The sequence below is a fragment of the Carex rostrata genome, chromosome 14, assembly GCF_964058835.1.
Source record: "Carex rostrata chromosome 14, lpCarRost1.2, whole genome shotgun sequence".
In the NCBI taxonomy this organism is placed as follows: domain Eukaryota; kingdom Viridiplantae; phylum Streptophyta; class Magnoliopsida; order Poales; family Cyperaceae; genus Carex; species Carex rostrata.
This window is the reverse complement of record NC_135931.1, coordinates 6,617,865-6,642,541: the sequence shown is the minus strand read 5'-3', so window position 1 is coordinate 6,642,541 and position 24,677 is coordinate 6,617,865. Positions and strand designations below refer to the sequence as shown.

At 36.8% G+C, this 24,677-nt stretch overlaps 2 protein-coding genes across 2 annotated transcripts; both read right to left on the bottom strand.

The window, feature by feature from the left end:
* Nucleotides 1-1,028: 1,028 nt before the first annotated feature.
* On the bottom strand, nucleotides 1,029-4,552 carry LOC144565708 (pentatricopeptide repeat-containing protein At3g16610-like). The gene is made up of 2 exons (XM_078315530.1): nucleotides 3,962-4,552; nucleotides 1,029-2,977 (listed from the first exon to the last, which is right to left on the bottom strand). Exons 1-2 carry the CDS (start codon nucleotides 4,446-4,448, stop codon nucleotides 1,314-1,316), a joined length of 2,151 nt encoding a protein of 716 aa, XP_078171656.1. The 5' UTR covers nucleotides 4,449-4,552; the 3' UTR covers nucleotides 1,029-1,313.
* A 9,994-nt stretch (nucleotides 4,553-14,546) lies between these two features.
* ALATS (Alanyl-tRNA synthetase) lies at nucleotides 14,547-23,385 on the bottom strand. Its single transcript, XM_078314907.1, has 22 exons — nucleotides 22,877-23,385; nucleotides 22,352-22,492; nucleotides 21,245-21,391; nucleotides 20,520-20,672; nucleotides 20,146-20,275; nucleotides 19,638-19,734; nucleotides 19,104-19,224; nucleotides 18,936-18,995; nucleotides 18,596-18,646; nucleotides 18,389-18,484; nucleotides 18,100-18,201; nucleotides 17,794-17,916; nucleotides 17,559-17,702; nucleotides 17,403-17,474; nucleotides 17,095-17,170; nucleotides 16,631-16,773; nucleotides 16,277-16,385; nucleotides 15,978-16,165; nucleotides 15,547-15,636; nucleotides 15,278-15,460; nucleotides 14,932-15,102; nucleotides 14,547-14,819 (listed from the first exon to the last, which is right to left on the bottom strand). The coding sequence occupies exons 1-22, from the start codon at nucleotides 23,348-23,350 to the stop codon at nucleotides 14,748-14,750; spliced, it is 2,943 nt and encodes a 980-aa protein (XP_078171033.1). The 5' UTR covers nucleotides 23,351-23,385; the 3' UTR covers nucleotides 14,547-14,747.
* Nucleotides 23,386-24,677: the final 1,292 nt, after the last annotated feature.

The following is a 24,677-nucleotide window of genomic DNA, read 5'->3' as shown; positions in this document are numbered from 1 at the left end:
CTCAAAATTTTGGTTTTGTTAAATGCCACTCCAAATTTCACTTATTAAGAAAATTGCCACCATTATCAGATTATTATACATTTGTAATAAAAATAAACATAAAATGTTGTATTTTGAGTGATATTTTTGTATATTCTACAAATATCCTTACTCTTTCATTTCTACACCATTAATGGGTCCGATCCGTTCCAAATTTGATAGGTTAAATAGTACAAAACCCTCACCCGTCGTTCTTTCCATTTGTGCATCCTCTCTTCGCCTCCTCTCTTCCCAGTCGAAAAGAAGTTCCATCGAGCCTCTTCTCCCAGTCGAAAAGAAGTTCCGTCGAGCCTCTCCTCCCAGTCGCCGTCAGATCCATTCATAGTGATGTTCGACCAGTAAACTTGCTTGATTACGACTGGCATTCTGGTACTCGATGGATTTCCTGTGGAGGGAAAGGGGAGCAAGAATCTTCAGAGAATCGAACAAAGAAATACATCATCTAGTGGATGAAGTTCTGGACTAATTGGAGTTTACAAACTACTGGCATATGACTGAAAACATAAAATTTGGTTTGGGTGTGCAGCTTCTATGCTAAACAGGATTATTTTTTCTGTTTTATTTGTTTTATTCCGATTTTAGATTTCTTTTGATGCTTTTGGTTTAGTATATTTATTAAACTTTGGTTCAACTGTTTTAAGCATTTTTTGTTTTTATTTTACTGGTAGAACTTTGGCATCAGTTGATACCAAAAAAAAAAAAAAAAACACAATTACTTTCGGTCAGTTAGAAGAGAAACAGGGGAATTGCGTTAGAAGAGAAAAGGGTCGGACTTGTGTTAATTAGAAGAGAAAAATCAATTTTGAAGAAGGGTATTTCGGTCAATTAATTTTTACTGTAAATTATTAAGTTAAAATTATACATGAGTATGATATTTGTGGCAATTTTATGAATTAATGTGATTTGAAGTGGCATTTAGCAAAAGAAAAATTTTGGAGTGGCATTTTTCTAAATTTGAAGTATTGGGATGGCATGGATCTAATTTCCCCTTAAAAGAAATCTTTCTATTTATGAAATTATTAGAGATCCCTGAAATTGAAAATAAATTTATCACCTATGAATTGAAATTACAATAAAATTATTGCTCTAAGCAAACATAAGCTGCATGTATTTTTTATATTTTTAAACTTGGCAAAGATAAATTGCAACAGCCTGTCTCCAGTTTCTACATATATTGCAGATCTGTCTGCGAAAGAAATCTTAAACGAAGTTCTAACTAAAAGAAGTCGGTTGTGACCAGGGAGTAGGGACTAAATTATTCAATTACCCTCAAACTAGAGGTCCAAGTTTAGAACAGGTACATAATCTTCATCTCTCAAGTGCTCCATCAACCCATCAAGGACTGAATAAATATCATGACATTGTGCATGAAGCTTATCCCCATTGAAAAAACTATGCAATTCACCGGTACTTGTCTCCACCCAACTTAAACCCGGCGTCTTCTTTACACCCTTTTCTTTCATTGTCACTCTAAGTTGCTTCTTGTCGCTCCACCGAGATGCATCTGCATAAGTATTTGAGAGGAGAACCCAATAGCCCGAATGGTTTGGATCCAAATCAAATAGCTTTTTTGTCACAATCTCAGCTAGCTCCAGCTGGCCATGGATCCAGCACCCATTCAGCAATGCACTCCAGCAATGAGCATCAGGCTCTATGGGCATGACATTAATAAACTCCAAGGCCCTGTATAATTCCCCTACTCTAGCTAAACAATCTACTACACAACAATAGTGACCCAAATCAGGGGTCATGCCGTACTTTGTACTCATGCTCTCGAAATAATACAATGCATCTTTGACCAAACCCATGTGGCTACAGGCCCATAGAAGTGCTGTAAATGTTATACGATTCGGTCTATAACCTCTCTCTTGCATGGTATGAAATAAAGTGAAAGACATACCAGGGTCAGTGCTAAACCTGTAAGAGGATATGATGGTGTTCCATGATATCATATCTTTTGACCCAATCTCGTCAAAAACCTTTTGAGCATCTTTTATGCAACCACAGTTACCATAAGTGTCCATCAATGCATTTTGGACGGCAGGATAGGCATCATAAAGCCCCATTTTTAAAATTTGTGCATGAGAGGCCATCGCTTGCTTGAGATACGAGCAAAAGCCGCAACAATTAAGCAGACAAGTGAAAGTATACTCATCCGGTCTTACTTCATAAGAGGTCATTTCATCGAATAATTTAAATGCAGTACTAAAATCACAGATCATGGTATAAATAGAGATAATGGTGTTCCAAGAAACTCTATCCTTGTCAAAATTACCTTGGAAAATTCTACCAGCTGCGGTTATATCTCCTCTTTTTGCATACATGGCCATGAGTGCATTACAAACAGATGTATCCTGGTCCAAATTATTTCTATATGCATAGGCGTGGATCTCTAGACCCCGCTTTGAGATTTGTGCACACTTCGGCAAAATTAGGGTTAGTGAGAAATTAGAAATGGGTCTTGCATCATACCCAAATTGAAAAGCCATTTCACTAAATATCTCAAATGCTTTTTTATGTTGTCCAGAATCAAGAAAAGCTTCAATTATTGAATTAAATAGAAGATTGATTTTTAACCTTACTTGATGAAATAGCCTGTGTGCATACTTCACTAGCTTGTTGTGGGCATATCCTGAAGCCAGTGATGAAATAACCCGATCTAAAACAACTGGGCCCAACCCAATAAGCTCCAAGTTCCTCAAAATGAATCCGTGCAATTCCTTGATTTTATTTCCTGATGAAATTGAAGGTAATATGGCAAGAAGTGTGTAAAAAGTGGCAGGATTTGGTTTTACTCCACCTTTTGATGTCATTTTCCTCAATATGTCTAGTGCAAGATTGATTTCCCTGCGATCCACACAACTACATATAACATCATTCCAGGTACTAATTTCAGGTTGGAATCCTTCACTTGTCATCTCATCCATCAACTCAAGACCTAAAAGAAATGATTGGGAATTACATCAAACTCAAACCTCAAGTCCAATAGTTCTGTATTTCTTTGGCCTGTCAAGGATACTAGATGCACAATGGATAAATGCAAAATTGCATACCATTTCAAGGTCTACATTCACTTGTGAGTTATTCTCTTAAGGCCTGTTCGGGCGACTTATATTCCATGAGATTTTGTGGTTTTCACAACCCATTCAGTATTTTTTTTCCAAGATGTGTTCGGACCATAGTTTTTTTCATCCATCAATTGAATTTGTTTTCAACAAAAATCCCATTACAAGTCAAAAAGTTGTAAACATAAATTCAGTCCAAAGTATTTTTTTCCACGGACAAACCATTTCTCTTTCACAAAGTGCCATTAAGTAAATTAGATAAAAAAAAGAAAAATTAAATCTGTTTCATAGTTTAACAATATAAACATATTTTTATGTGATATAAATAAAAAATTAAACATAATATTTTATACTTAAATTAGTAATTAATGTTTTAACTTTGTAAGTTCCATCATTTATACAATTAGAATTTTTTCAGAATTATATTATTTATTTAACCATTTATATGAAGTATATTTGATTTATTTATTTTTTATGCTAGTAAATTCAATGTTAATATAATTAAAAAAATGTGAATAGATATACATATTTTGAAAATATATCAGGATTTCCCACAACTATTCTCATGGTATAACCGAATATTTATTTTAGCACATTCTCATAACCATTATAGTACATACCCATGAGTATTGACTACCGTAAAATAATTTGTGGATTCTCGTATCTGCAAAATCTAATCCCACATAATCTCGTAACAATCAAACATGCACTTACTACTTACATGTTTCTACAAACAGATGGTTTGCATATACAATTAACTCAGGAGTTGGGTTTCTCACAAAACAAGCAAAACCTCCTTTTTGCCTTTCTGTTGAAGAATATAAAATCTAACTTCAAGTGTAGTTCAAGAATAAAACCTTTCTCCAAGTACCCGTTTTGAGTGCACGCCTTGATCATTGGGTTCCATTTGATAAATTTTCTCACAGGAATTCTATCGAACACCAGAAGCGCATGATCCAACGAGGCCAGCTCGAGATACAACTCCAAAATTGCACACGCGCAAAAATTATCGGAAGGGAACAGACCGAGTTTAACGACAGAAGCATAAACCTGGCGGCCCATAGAGAGGAGATTAAGAGAGACGCATGACTTGATTACAAAAGGGAAGGTGTATTCATTGGGTATGAGGTCAAACTGGAGCATAGATAGGTATAAATTGAGAGAGTGGCTATGGAGGGATATGGAGGTATATGCGCGAATGGCGTGGTTGAAGGAAACGGTGGTGGCGTGGCGGAGTGCACGATCATGGAGCTGCTTGGCGGAGGCAAGAGATGGAGCGCTGCAGGACCTGATTTGGTGATTGGATGGAAGGGGAAGGGAAGGGAGCAGGGAGGGTGCAGCCATGAGAGAACTGGTAGATTCGCTCTGATTTATTTATGACTGAAGGTTTTCATTTCCGACCCATTGTTTCCGAATTTCGGAGTTCCCGGTCGGAGTCCCGAGCAACAGATGCTTCGGATTTAACGAGGAAAACATATTGTCATAGTTTTATCATACTATGAACTTTTAAGGAAGAAATACGTAATTTCATAGGAGTATAATGAAACCCGATTTTTTTAAAAATATCCATTAAAAAAAGAGGAGGGTTCAAATACATCCAAATTTGCCAGCTCCCAATTGCTCCCGATCATCAGCCGAACATCTTAAATTAGATGCACGATCTAGATTAAAATAGAAATAAACTTTACATTTTCTTTTCTAGCGCGCTTTTGATGCAACCAAATCTCTCCAGTGAAGGAAAGAAAAGAACGACCCCTCCAGTGAAGGAAAGAGCGTCTCTTCACCTTCTCTGTTTCGCCCTTTCTCCCCACCTCCTTCGATTACCAATCACCTCTCTGATTACCGAAGTGGACAAAGTCGGTCTCCATGTCCGCTTCTCCTTCTCACGATAAAGAAATTATTGTTTCTCCTTTTTTTGCTTCTCCTACTCACGATGATGTGCCATGTTCTCTTTCTCTGCTTGATACTTCACTTGCTCCGTCCACCAGGCCATCCAACGAACCGGTCATGTCTCCATTCTCCATCAAGCCATCATCTCCACCATTTGAAGCAACTGACGTAAGCTGTTTCTTTAAATTTTCAAAAGTAACAGAATTCAAGTATTGATCAAGTTGCTTAATCTTGTCAGATATTGTTCCTTCCTTGATTAATAGGCTTGTACAAAAACTGTGGTCAATATGGCCACTATTCTTCAACTTGTGAGCGAAGAAAATATGATGATGCTATGGAGGATGCACCAACTGAAGAGGCATAGAAGGGTATTGTTGGTATAGTAATGAAAATGATACTTTTAATATAGAAAGGGTACTTTTGTTATTTGTTTGCTGTTAGGTTTAGTTTATGTCGTTTTCAGTTTTTTATTCTAAATTGAAGTTGAATGTAATGTGATTTCTTATACTTGTGTTTTATGTTGGGTTCAGTTTTGTCAATATTTTTTATAAGCCTTGGTATACATCTTTCTATTGTTTTGTAAAAAAATGCAAATAAAAGAAACTAAAGGACCTTCTTGCAAATTTGTTTTTATAACCTCAGATAAAGTCTCATGAGTTCAGCTAAAAATATAATAGCAAGACCAAGTATATCAAGTAGTGTACCAACTGGTACAGAAAAAAACTCAGAACTGAACCTCCTTGCAAAATAAAAATAAACACACAGCTGGAGGGTGAGTTTTGCAAAACTATTTTACCCACTAAAAAAGAATATCCTCATGGATATATAGAAACAAGTTTCACATTTTTTGGAAATTTCTACAATTTTTAGTGGAGTCTCAAAATTCAGCTTTTAAAAAATATAAAAAGCTGGAACACAAAAAACTCAGAACTGACAACATTTACAAACAAAAATTAAAAAGGAATCTAGGAGATGAATTTGACAAAAACTGTTTTACGGGTTGATAAAGGACATCACGATGAACAAGTAGAAATAAATTTCACATTTTTTTAATTTTTTTACAATTTCTGGTGATTTTCCAAAGTTTAGATTCTGAAAGTTATAAAAACTGGTACTATACCAGATTGGTACCTAGGATTGTCCTGTACAAAATCATAATTTCAACTTAATTAAAAACCCAAATATGCATATATATTCCCTGACATATGAATTAATCATAGGAATAAGGTTGAACTGATCAGCTCTTGTTACCCATGGTACTGGTATCAAGTCTTTCAAAGAATTGAATATGAATTAGTGTGTTAAACATGCTTTACGGTCTCTATATTTAGGTTGGAATTAAATGAAAATGAAAATTTCAGCTAAAAGTGTGTATGGTCTTCACTGACACATACAAATTAAAATGAAAATTGAAACCATTTAGTAATATGAAATAGCCTTCACACAAGAAAAATAAATAAAATCAAACTAAGAAGCAAAATATTTCATCAATCACCCGAAATGACATGATTTCACTAAGAAGCAAAGTACAACATTACAATATTTCATAATTACAAGCATTCATCTATTTATCCTAACGATTACATAGTCCTTTGACTAATTCCTTTTTCCTTGATTTCTTCTCTATATTTGAGTCATTGTGAATAATAGGAAGAGCTTTGCCAAATGCCTTCGAACTCTTCATGCCTTTTGCCTGACACACATGACAAAGACAGTAAATATTTTTAGAGAAATAATTGCAGTTAAAGCAGATAATTTACAAGATAAATAAATTTAACAAGCTCACATGATTCAAGATGTTAAAGAACTCTTGAGCAGTAGCAAATACAGATGCTTTGTCCAGACACCACTATATTAAATTAAAAAAAAAGTGCTAAAAACTTTAAGCCAAAAAAGGGATCTGATGAAGTTTACATCTTCGTTGCTACAATTATAAACGAATAGATTGTGTGTCATTTGCTAATAACATATGAAAATATTCAAAAAATGTTAACAAGAGGGATTCAATTCCCTGATTTTTCATTATAGATTGCTCGATCAAATGGTAACCACCGGATTGTGTAATGTACAAACAACAGGCACAAGACTAGGGACCCTTTAAAAATTTGGCCAATACTGGTAACAAAATTTGTCAGTCTCTCCGTCTGACAGTATAGTACCACTAACAAAATGAGTATGTCAATCTTACCTCAAATAATCGAGTCGCCGAAGAGACAGAGAGAGGAGATTGTCACAAACCCTAAAGCGAGAAGGGTTCCGAAGCCCTGAATGGTCGGGGCGGAGAGGAAGCGGGAGGCGGTCTGGATTGTTCATTGGAAAGCGAGATGGGGAGGGGATCTGGCGTTGATGCGTCCATTGATGACAGAGAGGAAGCGAGAGGGGGGATGCATCCATTGTTCGGGGTGGAGAGGAAGCGGGAGGCGGGGTGCGGGGATCAGGCGTTGGGGAATCATAGGTGGGGGGAGATCGAAACGAAGAAGTGGAGGTGGTGAGTTTGGTTCGCGTCTTTCACTGGAGATGACAGAGAACAGGAAATGAATGGAGAGCGTCCAGAAATGAAATTAATTTTGTATAGCGGAGGCAATCTGGATCGTGCATCTAATTTAAGATGTTCGGCTGATGATCGGGAGCAATTGGGAGTAGACAAATTTGGGTGTATTTGAACCCTCCTCTTAAAAAAATTAATTTAATAAAAATAATCAGATCTGAACTGAAATTTTAAAACTAGCGGATTTTTTCCGCGACCCAGAATTTTTATTCCGGGCCGCAGAAAAAATTCGCGCTCCGAAAAAAAAAACAAAAATTTTTTAATTTTTTATTCCGAGCGCGGATATTTTCCGCGGCCCGGATTTTTAAATAAATTTTTTTTTAGAGTTTGGAGAAAAAAAAATATTGTTTTTTTGGCCCAAATTTGCACATCTGATTAACATATCAAAACACCTTCAAAAATCATGAAAATTTACCGACATGCATTCTTGACTTCATAGAATAAGACTGTAAAGTTTCATAGAAAATCTCAAAACAAATCGTGAGATATCGGTTCTCAAAAATTGCCCGAACTGTTGAAAGAGTGCTTCTGAGCCCAACTTTGCACCTCTGATTAACATAAAAAAAACACCTTCAAAAATCATGAAAATTTACCAACATGCATTTTTGACTTCATAAAACAAGACTGTGAAGTTTCATACAAAATCTCAAAACAAATCGTGAGATATCGGCTCTCAAAAATTGCCCGAACTGCTAAAGGAGTGTTTCTGAGCCCAAATTTGCACCTCTGATTAACATATCAAAACACCTTCAAAAATCATGACAATTTACCGACATGCTTTTTTGGCTTCATAAAACAAGACTGTAAAGTTTCATACAAAATCTCAAAACAGATCGTGAGATATAGGCTCTCAAAAATTGTCCGAACTGTTGAATGAGTGCTTCTGAGCCCAACTTTGCACCTCTGGTTAACATACCAAAAAATCTTCAAAAATCATTAAAATTTACCGACATGCATTCTTGACTTCATAAAACAAGACTGTGAAGTTTCATACAAAATCTCAAAACAGATCATGAGATATCGGCTCTCAAAAATTGCCCGAACTGCTGAAGGAGTGCTTCTGAGCCCAACCTTGCACCTCTGATTAACATAACAAAAGACCTTCAAAAATCATGAAAATTTACCGACATGCATTCTTGACTTCATAAAATAAGACTGTGAAGTTTCATACAACATCTCAAAACAGATCGTGAGATATCAGCTCTCAAAAATTGCCTGAACTGCTGAACGAGTGCTTCTGAGCCCAACTTTGCACCTCTGGTTAACATATCAAAAAACCTTAAAAAATTATGAAAATTTACGGACATGCATTCTTGACTTCATAGAATAAGATTGTGAAGTTTCATACAAAATCTCAAAACAGATCGTGAGATATCGGCTCTCAAAAATTGCCCGAACTGCTGAAGGAGTGCTTCATTAATGGTTAAAGCCATTATTTGCATTATTTGAGATTCGAATCTAAAAAGTTCACGAATCAATTTCGAACAAACTATATATACCCAGTTTGAGTTTGAGTTTGAATAAGATTCAAAACGAATTGGTTTGATTTGTTTCATAACAAACTAATTTCAAATTGAATTAATTACGAATTTTTTTTTAATCAAACTCAAATCAAATCATGAACTACGAACTTTTTGTGCCGCCTTACATGAGAGCAAAGAGAACGGAACGCGAGAGATTTATTTATTTAGAATGACGATAGAAAGGTAACTAAATTGGAGAGTTTCTATACTTTAGAAGGATAAATATGATACTTCAAATTTGGTGAGAAGTATGTAATATTAATGGTTTAGAAGGATAAATATTAGAGTTTTTTTAATTTTAGAAGGATAAATATATCATATGTAACATTAAACAGAATTTATAATTTTAAAAGTTGGAAGGATTAATGTGAGATAATTTTGTTTTAGAGAGGGAAAATGTAATTTAAATGTTTTATAAATATATGTATGAAATTTATAAAAATTAAAATTTATTGATCATTCGTTTCATGTGAGAAGTCATGCCTTGCATTAGGTATCATAGTTTATGGATTATCATACATATTTTACTGATACTATAAAAATTTGTTATGAAATATTTCTTAGATCAATAGCTTTTTTCTCGTATATTAAATTAATTCATGATTTTTGAAGGTGTTTTGGTATGTTAATCAGAGGTGCAAAGTTGGGCTCAGAAGCACTCCTTCAGCAGTTCGGGCAATTTTTGAGAGCTGATATCTCACGATCTGTTTTGAGATTTTGTATGAAACTTCACAATCTTGTTTTATGAAGTCAAGAATGCACGTCGGTAAATTTTTATGATTTTTGAAGGTGTTTTGATATGTTAACCAGAGGTGCAAAGTTGGGCAAAAAAAAAATAATATTTTCTTTCTCCAAACTCTAAAAATATATATATATATATATATATATATATATAGAGAGAGAGAGAGAGAGAGAGAGAGAGATGGGCTATGGTGCATTGCAATGCATGAACCCCTTTATGCATTGCACTATAATCACGGATTTAAAGTCCAAACGACCGATCCGAACCATTAGATATTTAATCCATATTGAAATGTGCTTGGAGACCAAATTTTACATTTTTTGGAATTTTTTTACTATTTATTAAGCATTTTTGAAAATTGTTGTTTTGCTGTGAACAGTAAAAAACAGTAAAATTTTCTGGACCATCAGATCAGCGACTTTCAAAATTGCTTAATAAATAGTAAAAAAATTCCAAAAAATGTAAAATTTGGTCCCCAAGCATATATTAATATGAAGAACAAGATGAACGGTTCAGATTGGTCGTTTGGACTTTAAATCCATGATTTATAGTGCAATGCATAAGAGGGTTCATGCATTGCAATGCACCATAGCCCATCTCTCTCTCTCTCTATATATATATATATATATTTAAAAATCCAGGCCGTGGAAAATATCTGTGCTCAGAATAAAAAATAAAAAAAAAATTTCGGGGCACGAATTTTTTCCGCGGCCCGGAATAAAAATTCTAGGTCGCGGAAAAAATCCGCGATTTGGGTAGTTTTAAAATTTCAGTTCAGATCTGGTTATTTTTATTAAATTAATTTTTTAATGGGTATTTTTAAAAAAAATCGGAATGAAACTCCCCCCTTAAACATACGGAGCAACACTTTTTAACAAGCTTCTAAATAGCTAGCTATAGCGGTTTTGGACCTAGAAAGCTAAGCTACGGGGTAAAACTGCGCGCCACAACAAGAATGAGACACTTTTCGCGAGGATAAAAAAGTGACTTTTTGCGACGGATTACTCTCATTGTTCAGCTTTTTCTTTTTGCGACGGTACTTTTAGCGACGGACGACCGTCGTAAAAGCGTTTTTTCTCTCGCAAAAAGTGTCTACTTTGTTGTAGATGCGCTAATCGAGCTACGGCCGCTATAGCGCTAATAGCGGTCCGCTATAGCGTGTAGCGCGTAGCGGCAATAGCGGTCCGCTGTGCTACATTGGCTTATGATTTTGCAATTTTAATGGACGTTAATGTCCAGATGGGCTTTTTTTTACTTTATCAAACTATATCAATATAATGGAACATGTGCGGGCTATACCGCTATAACAATTAAATTTTGTATTATGCATTATTGTTGGGTTTTCCAAAAATGAAAAATTAAAACAATGCCTAGGAACCTTGTCCGTGAGAAATTGAATTTCAATATGAATATTAGAACTTCTTAATCAATTTGGTGTTTTTTTTTCTTGATGAGACATGTTTACTATTAGTAGAAATATAAAATATAATTTTTGAAATAAGAAAACGCTATTTATGATAGTTTCCGCTATAACTGCGCTATTCGCTAAATCTTTTTTTTTTTTGTCTCCCCGCTATGCCGCTATAAACGCTATTTAGAACCTTGCTTTTTAAACATAAATAAAAAACATTTCTTTTGTTATTAAAATTAATTAATATTCATAGTTGTGTATTATGGAACGGACTCTGAAAGCATGGTTTGCTTTTCCAATCTCAATCATTCAAATTTGTTGAAATTTGTGCATGTAAAAATTATACGTGAATGAAAAATTTTGAATAGTTGAGAATTGTTAAGAAAAGCAGCAAGGCTTTGTTAAGGCCCTACCTCGGTGGCTATGGGATCAAGGCTTTGACATACAACAATGGTCTCCCCTCGACAAGGCAACTGTGATAATGCCACGGTTCAAGATCCTTCTCGACCTAGAAGGTTTTTTGATTTACCTCAGGAAACAGTAGCAGCTAATCAAGGCTGTCTCTCAATTTGGCATCTACCTGGGGACGGTACAGCTGGAACATGCTTCAGATTTCACAGCCTGGAGGGTCGCGGTGGCTATAGATGACTTACACCGCATTCCGAGGACCATTGGTATTGTGGCAGGTGGCATTGAAAATTTGGCAACGGTCAAACCGATCACTTGGTCACGGGGCCTGATCTACTCGGCATCTGACTTTCCCGAACTGCCAAAGCGTTTCACAGCCCTACTTCCTTCACCAACACAGCTGGAGCATGAAAATGAACTTCTAATGGCCGGACTAGGTCAACCTAGGAACTGCGATAAAGAAGAGATGATTCTCTGCTCTAGAAAGGCCCTTCTAGAGATTTGCTGGGGACTAGATCCAGAAGCAATCCTACCAGAGCTCCGGCAGATCATATACAGAAGGCAACCATCCGGCGAGGTTCCTTTCTAGGCACTCAAGGAACTAGTGGAGGCCACAGAAAATCAGGGCCCCAATCATTCCCATAACGGGCATCCTGAACAAAGAGAAGGTAGTGCGGGTCAAACGGATCAGCAAAGAGAAGAAAAAGACTCGACCTCACAGACGGCAACACAAATCAGAGATAGAAGTCCAAAATCCCCAATCCCAACGGTGCTTTCGCCGCAAAATCAATCTAGGAAGGAGTGCGGAGCACGCCCTCAATACGAGACAAATCATGCGTCACTAGAAACTGTCTTGGTGTTAGGGGATTCTTCCAACATGCAGGTCCTAGAAGAGGAAAAGGATAAAAATTATCCTAAGGAGAAGGACCAATCTGAACAAAGAAATCTCCATATGGGTGAGATAGATCACATCTTGCATGAAAAACCAACCCATGTGGCTTTCCCAGAGGAACAACGGCCACAACAAATTAAAGAGAAGCAAAAAGGCCAGTGGATGGTACACAAGAATCAAGCTAAATCTACTGGGCTCTAGAGGTTGAATAATACCCTTAACGGGTATACCCACGCGTACCCGCCCGTACCCGCCAGCTAGGGTACCCGTGCCCGAGCCCGGGTATGGGTCGGGTACTCGGGTATGCGGGTACGGGCAAAAACCGGACCGGACCCGTTATTTTAGACCAATACCCGAGTTTACCCTACCCGAGTTAACCCGTACCCGACTAAACCCGTACCCGAGTACCCATACCCGTATACCCGAGTACTGTTCATCACAGTTCAAAATTCAAAAAATTTGATTTTTCCCCCCAAAAAAATCAGAAAAAAACCAGAAAAAATCAGGAAAAACCAGAAAAAACCAGAAAAAACCAGAAAAAAAACAGCAAAAAAAAAAATAAAAAAAAATACCCGTACCCGCCCTACCCGTACCCGTACCCGCCTTACCCGTCAAGGGTACACGGGTAAGGGTATAGGACGGGTAGGGTATGGGTTTTGAAAATTATACCCGCCATACCCGTACCCGAATACCCTTGTACCCGAGTATACCCGTACCCGAGACGGGTATACCCGGGGTACCCGTACCCGCCCGAGTTGCAAACCACTACTGGGCTCCAAGCTCGGTGCATATCCCGACACACGCGGTTTGCAACCCATGCAGGAAAGGGAAAAAGCAAAGCTCGACCCTCTAAGCAAAAAAATGGAGCGGGTCAGGATATGATGACTTCGGGTCATGAGGCAAAGGGGAAGGCGACACTAAGGCCACAACAAATCACAAGTCAGCAACAATTTTCCTCCCAGATGGTACCTGCGTAACAACAAGTGAATGGCCCAAAAGGCCAAAACATAAATGGGCCGAACCTAGTGATAAAGGAAAAGAATGAAGACCAGCTAGTAGTTGCTCTCTCTGGGCCGAAACAAACTACTCAGACAGTTAACAGAACTGGACCTTCACACTTGGCTGAAGTAACTTCTATTACAGCTCAACCAGAGAAGAAATTCAAGCAGCAAGCTCAGGTTAACTTGACCCCAACTGGTTACTATGAGGTTACGATAGACAATGACCTGAGCTATAACTTGACCCCGACAGTAACTACAGATGATGTGGTGGAAGCACTACTGGAGGATAACCGAGATAGGGAACAAGCTACTGCTGCTGCCAGTAGCAACATTGGAATGGGAACTAGGTAAGCAAGTCAACATAGATCCCGACTCTGAAGAGGATCTAGAGAGCATTTGATGATTAGTTTGTTTGATGATTTTTGCTTTCTTTTATGTTTAGTTGCTGTTGTCTAAAGTTTCCCAATGAATTACAAAAAAAATTAAAGTAATGTCTTGAAACTGTAGGAGGTTAGGAAATGAGGAAAAATGTAAAGTTGTGCATGAAATCATACGATCGTCTCGTTGCGACGTATGTATGTTTCAAGAAACAACCTGGTATTATTTGTACAGCCTGGTACATTTGGAAACAGCGAAATGCTGTTATATTCAGAGAAGAGCGGCTTGATCCTCGCATCCTGGCACTAAGATGTTTGCATGATTTGAAGCTGTGAAGAAAATATGGCTAGAATCTGCTCTGTTCGTCTCAAGCTTTCCTTTTATTTATTTTTCCTATTTCTGATTAGGTGAAGAAAATAAGGCAGGCAGGCTGATAGTGCACTGATGTAAACTTTTTAAATATTAATACAACTATCCAAGGCAGCTTCTGCCTGGGTTTCAAAAATAAATAAAAAAATCCCGGCATTTTGATGCCCACCCAAATCACCTAGCCGGTTCGGTACCTGCATCTCTTGAAAGAGAGGCGATGCCTTTCTTCCGCTGAACCATGGTTCTCTACTCTTAACTAAAATTTAAAGCATGCCGACTATTTTGCCACAATATGGATCATAAGAATGATAACATTGGATTATCAAACGTAGTCACTACATGTTCTCCTCAATAGCGTTGTAGCAAATGAATATTAACTTCAGAAAAATCAGTTCCCTATTGATCAATATTTAATTCTGCTAATTCAACAGAAAATGCAAACTTATGATTCCCTATTATCTTGACACGACAACTGAAAACATTATCTCAATTTCATTGAAGCAAACTTTGTAGCAATATCTATGGCCTCCTCTACACCCGAAGCATTGCTTCCCTGAAACCAAACAATTGTCAGTAAAGATTGCCAAAAAATTTAGAAATACCCTATCTAAATTTGCATATTATATATTTCGGCTTATAGGTCACATAAGCATGTTAAGGTATACCTGTCCTTGTGCAATTCCATTCTTACCCCCACCACCTTTTCCATTAAGAGGGGCCAAGGCAACAGTGAGCCATTCTAGCACCTTAATTCCTTCCTTTGAGGGGGGCACGGCAGCATATACGACAGCCTTATTTGATGCCTCATCAGAGCTAAATACCATAATTGGCAAACTCTGTACAAGATTAGTACAAAGAGTTAAAATAAATTGGAACACCAAATATGACCAAGCATTCTTGAAGTAAAACTCCTATTTGAATAATTCCAACATCTGACGCTTACTCAGCAAAAAGCATCAAATCATCTTCAAAATGCGAACTTAATTCAAACCCAACATTGGAGGCACGTACCAATTTATCGATGACCTTAATAACAGCTTCACGAGCAGCAGTGGTGTCAACACCAACATCAAGCCGAGCAATGCAAAAAGGCTTCCCCTCAGCAACTGCAGCCTCTGCAACGTCAGTTGCTGCCTTGATGGCCTTCTGGATATTTTCCTCTCCTTGCTTCTTTTTTGCCTTCCTGAGTTGCTCCTGACATAGTCGCACGGATATATCAGAACAAATAGCATATTGTGTGCACATAGGGGTTATACCAATTATAATAGCATAGAAGATACCTCAAGTTTGGAGATCTTCCCTCTTAGATCAGCTTTTGTTGCTGCAGGAATAGCAGCCCCATCTATCCGACTCTTCAGAGAAGCAACTTTCTGTAACGATTCAATGTAAATAATACATATTCCCTTAATACCACATCTAAACAACAGAACTCCAGACACACCGAAGTTCTTTTTTTGATGAATTTATGATGGCAGGCAACTATTTTTGCCACAAATCCATAGTTGACACGTCACAAGAGATTTGCCTAGCCTTTACATTATTCATATTAACAAAATGCATATCAATTTATGGGGGTTAAATGTTAGGATTTTTCAAGACAGTTTTATTTTAATTGAAAATCTTTTTTATTATTTTTATAATAATACTTGTATTAAGATTTTTCAAAAACATTTATTTTTTAATAATACTTATAACAAATGGTGGAATATACCTTCTCTTGTGTGCTGGCCTCTGATTTGACAACATCCTCAAATTCAGTATAAAACGATGAAGCAAGCTCCATAGCCTTGAAAGCACATTCAGTTGTGACAGCTGTGATCCTTCGAACACCCTTTGCAATGCCCTCCTCTTGTAAAAGTGCAAATGCCTTTGCCTCTCTTGTGTTGGAGATATGAGTCCCTGGTGCAAGTATATTGTTATATAGATGGAAATAAATCAAAAATATGAGAATAAGAAACATCACCAAATAAATAAGCCTGCTTAGGAACAAACATTATTTATCATATGTACCTCCACACAACTCTGTTGAAAAAGAGAGCCATTCTTTGTTCTCCGGGTTGCTGAGTAGATAATCAACTTTTTGGCCAATGGAAACAACTCTAACTGGATCAGGGTATATCTGTTCAAATTTGGAGAACAATTAAAAAAAAAATTATAATCACTGAAATAATATTTTCACCATCTTTTTCTTTAACCTTTGTTTGTGTGTGCCTTTCATTTTCCCTACAGTTTGATACCTTTACCGATAGGACAATGGTATATACCGGCATATGATACTGATTACAACTATGAACTTGTACAAAATGCAGTCAAACAATGCAGTTATACACTTTGGAGAATGAAAAATGAAAGAGGAAAGCTTACTTCTCCGAATACAGCCCTCAGTCCATTTATACGCTTTGCAGAATCAAGGCTTACTTCTTGTGCATACACATCCAGCTCGTCTTTTATCTGCTTGTTTACAATCAACTCAATCTTTTTCAGGTCCTCAGGAGAGACCGGCTTTCCTGTTATTTTATCATATCCATACTTTATTCAGCTTCTCTTGAAGATAAATATAAACTGTCAAGGTGATTGCATATCCAAAAAATATAATACTAGATTCAGTTTTTCAAGGTGATTGCATCAACATCAACACATGAATGTTGATGGAGAGGTGGTCCTTTCTTTGCACTCAATAAAAACATTGAAATATTGCCATTATATCAATTACATCAGGTTGGGTACAGTAATAGTATGTAGGCATTGTATGTAGGCATTAGTCTCGACACATAAAGTTGGGTACAGTAATAGTTAAATAGATAAAAGTATGACTTATAAATCTCTACCATGAGAGAAATCATATCTCAGTTTCTCAGGAAGAACAATGGAACCCTTCTGGTCAATATGATCACCAAGCACCTCCTGAATTAAGTCAAAATATTAAAAACACTTGCTCAGTCAGCTTTCAAATTGTCAGCACAATAATCAATCCAAATCTACCTCAGCATGTAACAAGTCTATAGCTAACCCTAGTATTATTACTGATCTGGAAGTAATACCAACTAATGCATGCAACTAACGGGGTTAGATTGAGTTAAAAGGAACATGCAGTGTTATTCCAGCATCAAGATGTTAAATCTGGAGGAAAACATACCCTTAGCGCAAAATTGAGCATATGTGTGCATGTGTGGTTTGGAGCAATTAGTGTACGTCTTCCATAGTCAACCTAATATTATCATTAAATCTCAATTTAGATACAACAGCCAATATATCTACAAATGAGATCCTATAAATTTTACAAATTATAAACCTTGCATGTGACTTTATCCCCAACCGACAAAGGCTTGCCAACCTGGCTAAGGGAGCCAGTGTGAAGAACATATCCAGCATAGACCTGAACATTAGTCACTGTAAATGACCCAAAAGGCCCTTCAATGAATCCGGTATCAAAAATCTGTCAAAGATCAAAAGAAAAAATCATGCCAATTCTCTTACTCTTAGTTCTTCCCTGCAAAATGTTTTGAAATAAAAGGGGCAAACAATACCTGACCACCTTGCTCGGCATAAAAACTTGTGCTTTCCAAAACAATACCTACGTCAAGTTCAGAGGAGGAAACTTCTACAAATTCAGAGCCAGTGTATATGGCCTTGACCACGCTTTCATGATCCTAATAATAGGAAAATAATGACAGCATTCAATTAAAAAGAATTTCATTTTAAAGAAAATTTCAAACGAGGAAAAACTGTGAAATACAAAGTCATAACACACAGATCGACCTGTATAAATATCCTCAATAAAATTAACATCTCAGTTATTAATAATATGACAAAATAAGATGTTCTTGTCAGACCTTATGCCAAATAAACTTGTGACTATCATCTGTTGTATTTACACCACTCTTGCGCAGTTGTGCTGTGGCTTCAGCTTCCATTGTAATTGATTCACCTACCACCTGCAATTATTTATACAAGAAAATACTATAATAATATAAAATAATTCCTTTATTCATCTCTCTATTTCTCTGTCTCTTTACACCTTATTTAAACTATTTATGTGTGCGCGCGCGAGCACATCTCCATAAACCTTTTCTGAACTGATTTATGCGGGGGTTTCAGGAAGCAAATTTGATAGAAGAGGACCTTATTTCGGGCATTTCTAGCTTTTTGCCTGGCTTCTTCCATTGCAACATTGAATCCATTCACATCCACAGACAGTTTCCTCTCCTCAGCCATTAGCTATGGACCAAAAGACAATAATAAATTAGAATTAAAAACTGTAGAAATGTAAGCCAACACACACATAAACAAGATACAAATTACATAATAACAAAATTATATAATGCAGACCTGGGTCAAATCTAATGGAAAGCCATAAGTGTCCCATAGAATAAATGCCTCCTGCCCAACAGAAAATTACGTAGTGCAACTATTAAATTAATAAAAGTAGGAAGTGTAGCATTAAAAAAGAATGTCAAACAAAGTGGAATAAGTAGTTGTTTGCACACAGGTAGCGGCAAAATAATAATAAAAAAAAAGAGGTTAAACAAGCTAGGACATTATCCTAATGAAAAAAATAGTCAATTGACTGTTTGCAAAAGGAAATTCGCCTGAAAAAATATTCTGGACTAGTTTGAACTTTCAAAGCCTCAAGAATCCCATTTCTGGTAGCACTAAAATTAAAACTTGCCTGCCCGCTAAGCATATTCCCCTGAACATCTTGAACTGCCTTTTCAAACTTTTCCTTTCCCTGAAATTGCAGATTCAATTCTGCCAATTATCAGAAAGAATACAGAAGAAACTATCCGCTTAATATTTTTATGCCCCAGTCAAAATTAAACTAAAATGCCAGGTTAACCTTTGCCAAAGTCCTTCCAAAGCTTTCTTCTTCCTCCTTGATGATTTCTTCAATTTTGGCTTTGTGTTGCCGAAGCTCCGGAAAGACATCTCCCATCAGTCGCACAACAACATCAACAAGCCTAAGCACCGAATAACAGAAATTATTAGGACTAGTTATAAAAAACATTAAGTACATATGACACGATATAAAGATCACACCTTATGCTGTTATGTATTGGTATGAAACAACCATTAACCAAACGTAAACTACTATAATGCTCAGTGAATATTCTATCAACTAATGACTGCTTTGCAGATGTATAACCAACCCTATATGAATTTTTAATCAAAGCACATACCAGCAGGCATCAGATCCTTACATACATTAGTTCTGATTTGATCTCTGCTTCTACATTATTTTTTTCCCCTCCCTTCTTATTTTGACTTGTGCACAGATCAACACTAAATTGAAGCTTGAAACATATTCCAGGACACAAAAAACAAAAAAACATAGTTGGCAATCAATACAATATCAGCCAGTAACAAGCAATACCTGCTAAAGAAACCATTAGGTGCTTTAAGAACATCCCAGCCATAACGAACTGCTCGTCTAAGTATACGTCTGAGAACATACTCCCGACCCTCATTTCCTGATAACAGCATTTATAATTCATACCTCCGTAATAATATGATAATATTAAAAACATGGAGCGAATAATCAAGATCTCAAAATAAAAAAAAATTGCAGCAAGATCACATAGCCACAAAAAAAAACTAGCAACATAGCATGTTATCATAGACAGCCTTACAAAGGTGTAAAAACAATTCAACCATGCTATACCGACCAAGATGATAACAAATTTTGTAATAAATAGCAGTACTGGACCGGACCTGAGAGTTCTGGTGCTGAGCCAATGCTGCACCATTGGGTAATGTTTTCCTTCATTTTTTTGTGTTAAAAAGCCAATAAAATCTTAAACAACACCTAAACGATTCAAAAGATATCATACAGGTCCAAAGTCCAAGTAAAAAGTTGGGCATATTTTTTCTTTATAAAATACCAGGACGAGAGCCATCAGCAATAGCAAAAGAAAGAGTCCTTATATGATCAGCCAGCACCCTGTAAGCCATGTCCTTTCTGTCAACATCATCAGCACCAACTAATCCCGAGTATGGCTCAGCTCCAGTTACCTTCATTTAAAAGTGTAAAAGGGAAACTTTACTAATAAGAGAATGGTAAACAGAAATGTGTCCAGCCAACAATGAGGCAATAAATAAAACAAATGTGTACCAGATTAAAGATTAAATAATGTCCAGCCACTAATTAGGCAGCAGTTCTGTAACTTATAATGGGTACATTGTGTAATCATAAACCAGCTTCTACTGAAGTCCCCAAAATGGATATCAGATACAACACTTTAGAAGTAAAATGTACCTTTTGGATCTCTTCAAAGATGGGCATGAAAATGTCAGTGTCATAATTGCTCATTTTATTTTGAAGCACAGATGTTAATCTCTCGAAACCCATTCCTGTGTCAACATGCTTAGATGGTAATGGTCTCAAGCTGCCATCCGCTTCGCGGTTAAACTATTAGCCACAGTAAAAAGATAATACACTTACTAAGATCCTTAACAAAAGTAGTTTAATCTTTAGGCAAGAATTGTGAACTAACTTAACACCTTTAAGACTATAGTTTCACCTAATGTCATGCAAGAAATTTATGCTTGATGATTTGGGATGATAAATCACAATGCACTTATGTTTCATAATACAAAATTTGATATTCCTTAAGCATCACAACACAACAATATATCAATTCTAACATTGTTAATAACCTCCAACATGCTAAATAAGATATAACAGTTTCTTACTTCATACACTAAGAGTAACATAAACAGCATAATTTATCAGTAAAATTTTATCGACACTAAACATGCAATGTAGAATGCCAAGATTTACGAAAGTGCATGCCTGTACCAGACTAGCCAACCTACCCAAAAAATTAAAAAATTTACAAGATATCTTTTGTTTCTCATTTTGTCCTCAATTGTGTTCAGTTGTTTGCATAGTTGAAATCGTGTTGAAAACACCATCTGATATTGGATGTACATAACCAAGCACCGCGGGTTTCATGTAACAAAGAAAGGCAAAAGGCAAACCTGAATGAACACTAGATTCCATATTTCTATACATGTAGGATCGTCATTGTTTACTAAGGAAGCAGCATCCCTGTTCCCGATTCGGTCAAAGTGGATTTCAGTGCATGGACCGCATGGGCCCGTATCGCCCATCTCCCAAAAGTTATCCTGACCGTACATAAAATATTAATCTCTGTGTAAAATTGATAATGAATTCTTTAAACAAGAGCTGCTGAGTTACAGAAATAACATAAAAAACAGAAGCCCTGGTGTACTATTAGGGTAAGCCTATGTCTTCATTATTTTGTGCAAGTCTTTTCAAAGAAGTTTCTTTATTGGTTGTCACCTTACAAAACCTCAAAATATTTTGTATACACCAATGCATGAGAAAATACCCAACACCATTTTGCATCTCTCCTGATTGCTCAGAAACGTTCTTTTGCACGTTTACACAGAGAAACAGTAATTGAAGACAATTTTTGGGTTTCTTTTAAGATGGGGAAGAGAACTAACTATAGAGACCATTTTCATGTTTTCTAGCAATATCCTCAATCCTTCAAATATTTCTGGGGACAATGCTATTGAAAAGATTTCTAGGGGCATAAGAAATGACACCAGCACTTTTGCACAGAAACTTTGTTTTATTCCCTAATTTTTTGGGACATTTTAACTATTTTTAAACATTTTGGGAAACATTTAACATAAATTCCGGGACAACGACATACGTCTTAAAACTATTAAGCATGTCTAAACACGGATGCCAACCTGTGCCGTGCCGGTACCTGTGTTGTGCCTAATCCCGACACTATTCAGCATGGCACGGCACGACACTCCTTATTTTTATGCCGTCCAGGCACAGCACGGGTACTGAACATAGGTGGGCACGGCACCCCTAACACAGCACAGCATGTTTGCAACCTACACTCGTATCTGTTCCATGAGACCCACATGGAGATTCACTCCTTGCCCCCACAAGGATTGCTACATCAACCACCGCACAGAATCAAATAGAAAGAGAACGCTGGTGGTGGGGGTTGAGACAGTGGGAGATAAGAGATAATATTCCTTAAACTTAATATTATTATTCTGTAATTAAATAGATGTATAAAGAGCATGAAACTTCATTACCTTGCAGCCAAAAGGGAGTACTCTCTCCTTTGGTAAGAACCTCTCCCAGATGCTCTTAGCTTCTTCATCAGCCATAAGGCCTGCCTTTTCATCACCACCAAAGTAGGTGGCATAGATCCTATCTGTCGGCAATTTGTATACCTAAATAAAATTTCTAAATAGTTAAAACCATGAAATACAGGCAAAATTTTAAAAGGCGTGATAGACTTCAAATTTCAAGCACTGCAACACATCAAGACCAGTATTTAAGAGTTACAAACCCAAGCAGTATGTTTCCAGCTCAAGTAAACATATATAACTCATCTAAAACCAATGGATTAAGGGGGGAAGGAAATACAATTATCATGTAGGAAATTTAGAAACAAACTATGTATGTAAATTCCAAGCTTAAAAAAGTCGCCGGATCAAACCAAATGATAGAACATTTCTCAAAAAGAAAGAGAAAAAAACACTGATCGTCACCAAAATAAACAGAAGACAAACAGAAAAGGACAATACACAAATATATAAGAAAAAAAGAAAAACCTCGGTGAGTAATTCCCAAGCCCAGGAGATCGCCTCCTCCTTGAAATAATTCCCGAAGGACCAATTCCCCAACATCTCAAAGAAGGTGTGGTGGTAGGTATCCTTCCCCACGTCATCCAAATCGTTGTGCTTTCCTCCAGCTCGGATGCACTTCTGAGTGTTGCAGGCGCGTGTCAGTTTACCGAGTGGATTTGATGGATCGACCGTTCCAAGAAAGATCGGCTTGAACTGATTCATGCCTGCGTTGGCGAAAAGCAAGGTCGGGTCATCTACAGGTACGACCGGGCTCGACTTCCAGTTCACATGAGACTTCCCCTCGAAGTAGGAGACGAAGGTATCGCGCACGCGATTAGCGGTCCAGGTCGCCATGGGAAGTGAGGCGAGGGGTGGGGGGACAGCAATTGCAGCAGTAAGGGTTCTAGTAGAAGTTGAGAGGGAGCGGGGTCGAAGAAATGAGAAAACGGCTGAGAACATGTGAGGGAGAAGACGTTGAGCGATGAGACGGGGGTTATGTACGATTGGAGCGGCTCCAAAAGGAGGGGATTAGATCACGTGAGACTCGCGTGGTCTAGGGTTCCCAATTCCGAACGCGCATCCTCTGAGATATCTCAAACTTTTAGCGTTTTTTCTGGAAAATCTCAACCGTTCAAATACATTATGCACGAACCTCAAAGCACAAATTGGTAGGAAGGGGCATGCGATCGGAGATATTCCCGAGTGCGTATCCGGCCAGGTAAGTGAGGTGCAATTTAAAAGAACGATCCAGACTAATTCTATTTAAATTAAACTTAATTCGATAAGTGCTGTGATTGTAAGGGACTGCTTTAAAATTTATACTATGCTAAAAGAACAATCTTGATTTTAAGCTTGCACCTCAGGTACCTCTCTCTTGGCTCTCTTCTTCTAGGTTTCTGAGGTCTCTCTCTTGGCTCTCTTCTTCAAGGAGAAGAAAGAAAAACCTAGGTCTTAGATTCAATTTTTATATGGTTAATTTTAGATGCTTATGAAGAATTTTGTTCTCTGTTTGATTGTGTGACCGATTTTCTTTTAAAATACCCTAAAAAAATAACAAATATAACAAAAATATTCTTATATTTCAAATATTTTTATTTGAAATCTGTCCTGATCATCTTGGAGGCTCAAAGTGAAGACAGTTTGCGGTTTGCTTTAGTTTGCTGTGTTTTTTTAGTGTGCAAAGAATAATTGTTTTACGAGTAGAACTAGGGTGCTCCTAAGCTCACCAAAGTTTAACTCTAAAACTTATCAAATCGATTTCAAATGATAAATCCGAACCGTTGAAACCTGTCTACCTTATGTGTGATGCATCTACATGTGAAATTTTTAAGCATTCAAATTAATTTAGTATAAAGTCAAGCGGTCAAAAAAGTTCAAAAAATGAATGCACTAAAATTAATTTATTAACCTTCTAATTTTGACCGCTTGACTTTATACTAAATTAATTCGAATGTTTAAAAATTTCACATGTAGATGCATCACACGTAAGGTAGGCGGGTTCCAACGGTTCGGATTCGTCATTTGAAATTGATTTGATGAGTTTTAGAGTTAAGCTCACCAAAACTTTGGTGAGCTTAAGAGCACCCTAGTTCTACTCTTGTTTTACATATAGATATTAACAGTAATTTTGACTCGTTGTTGTTTATAAAAAAATATTCTTTTTTTCTCTTTTTTGAATACTCATTCTTTGATTTTGTAAATAGAATATATGACAAATAAAATATACATGTGTGAAACTAGAGTTGAACCTTAGATATTATATAAAACTCATATAATAAGAAAGTAT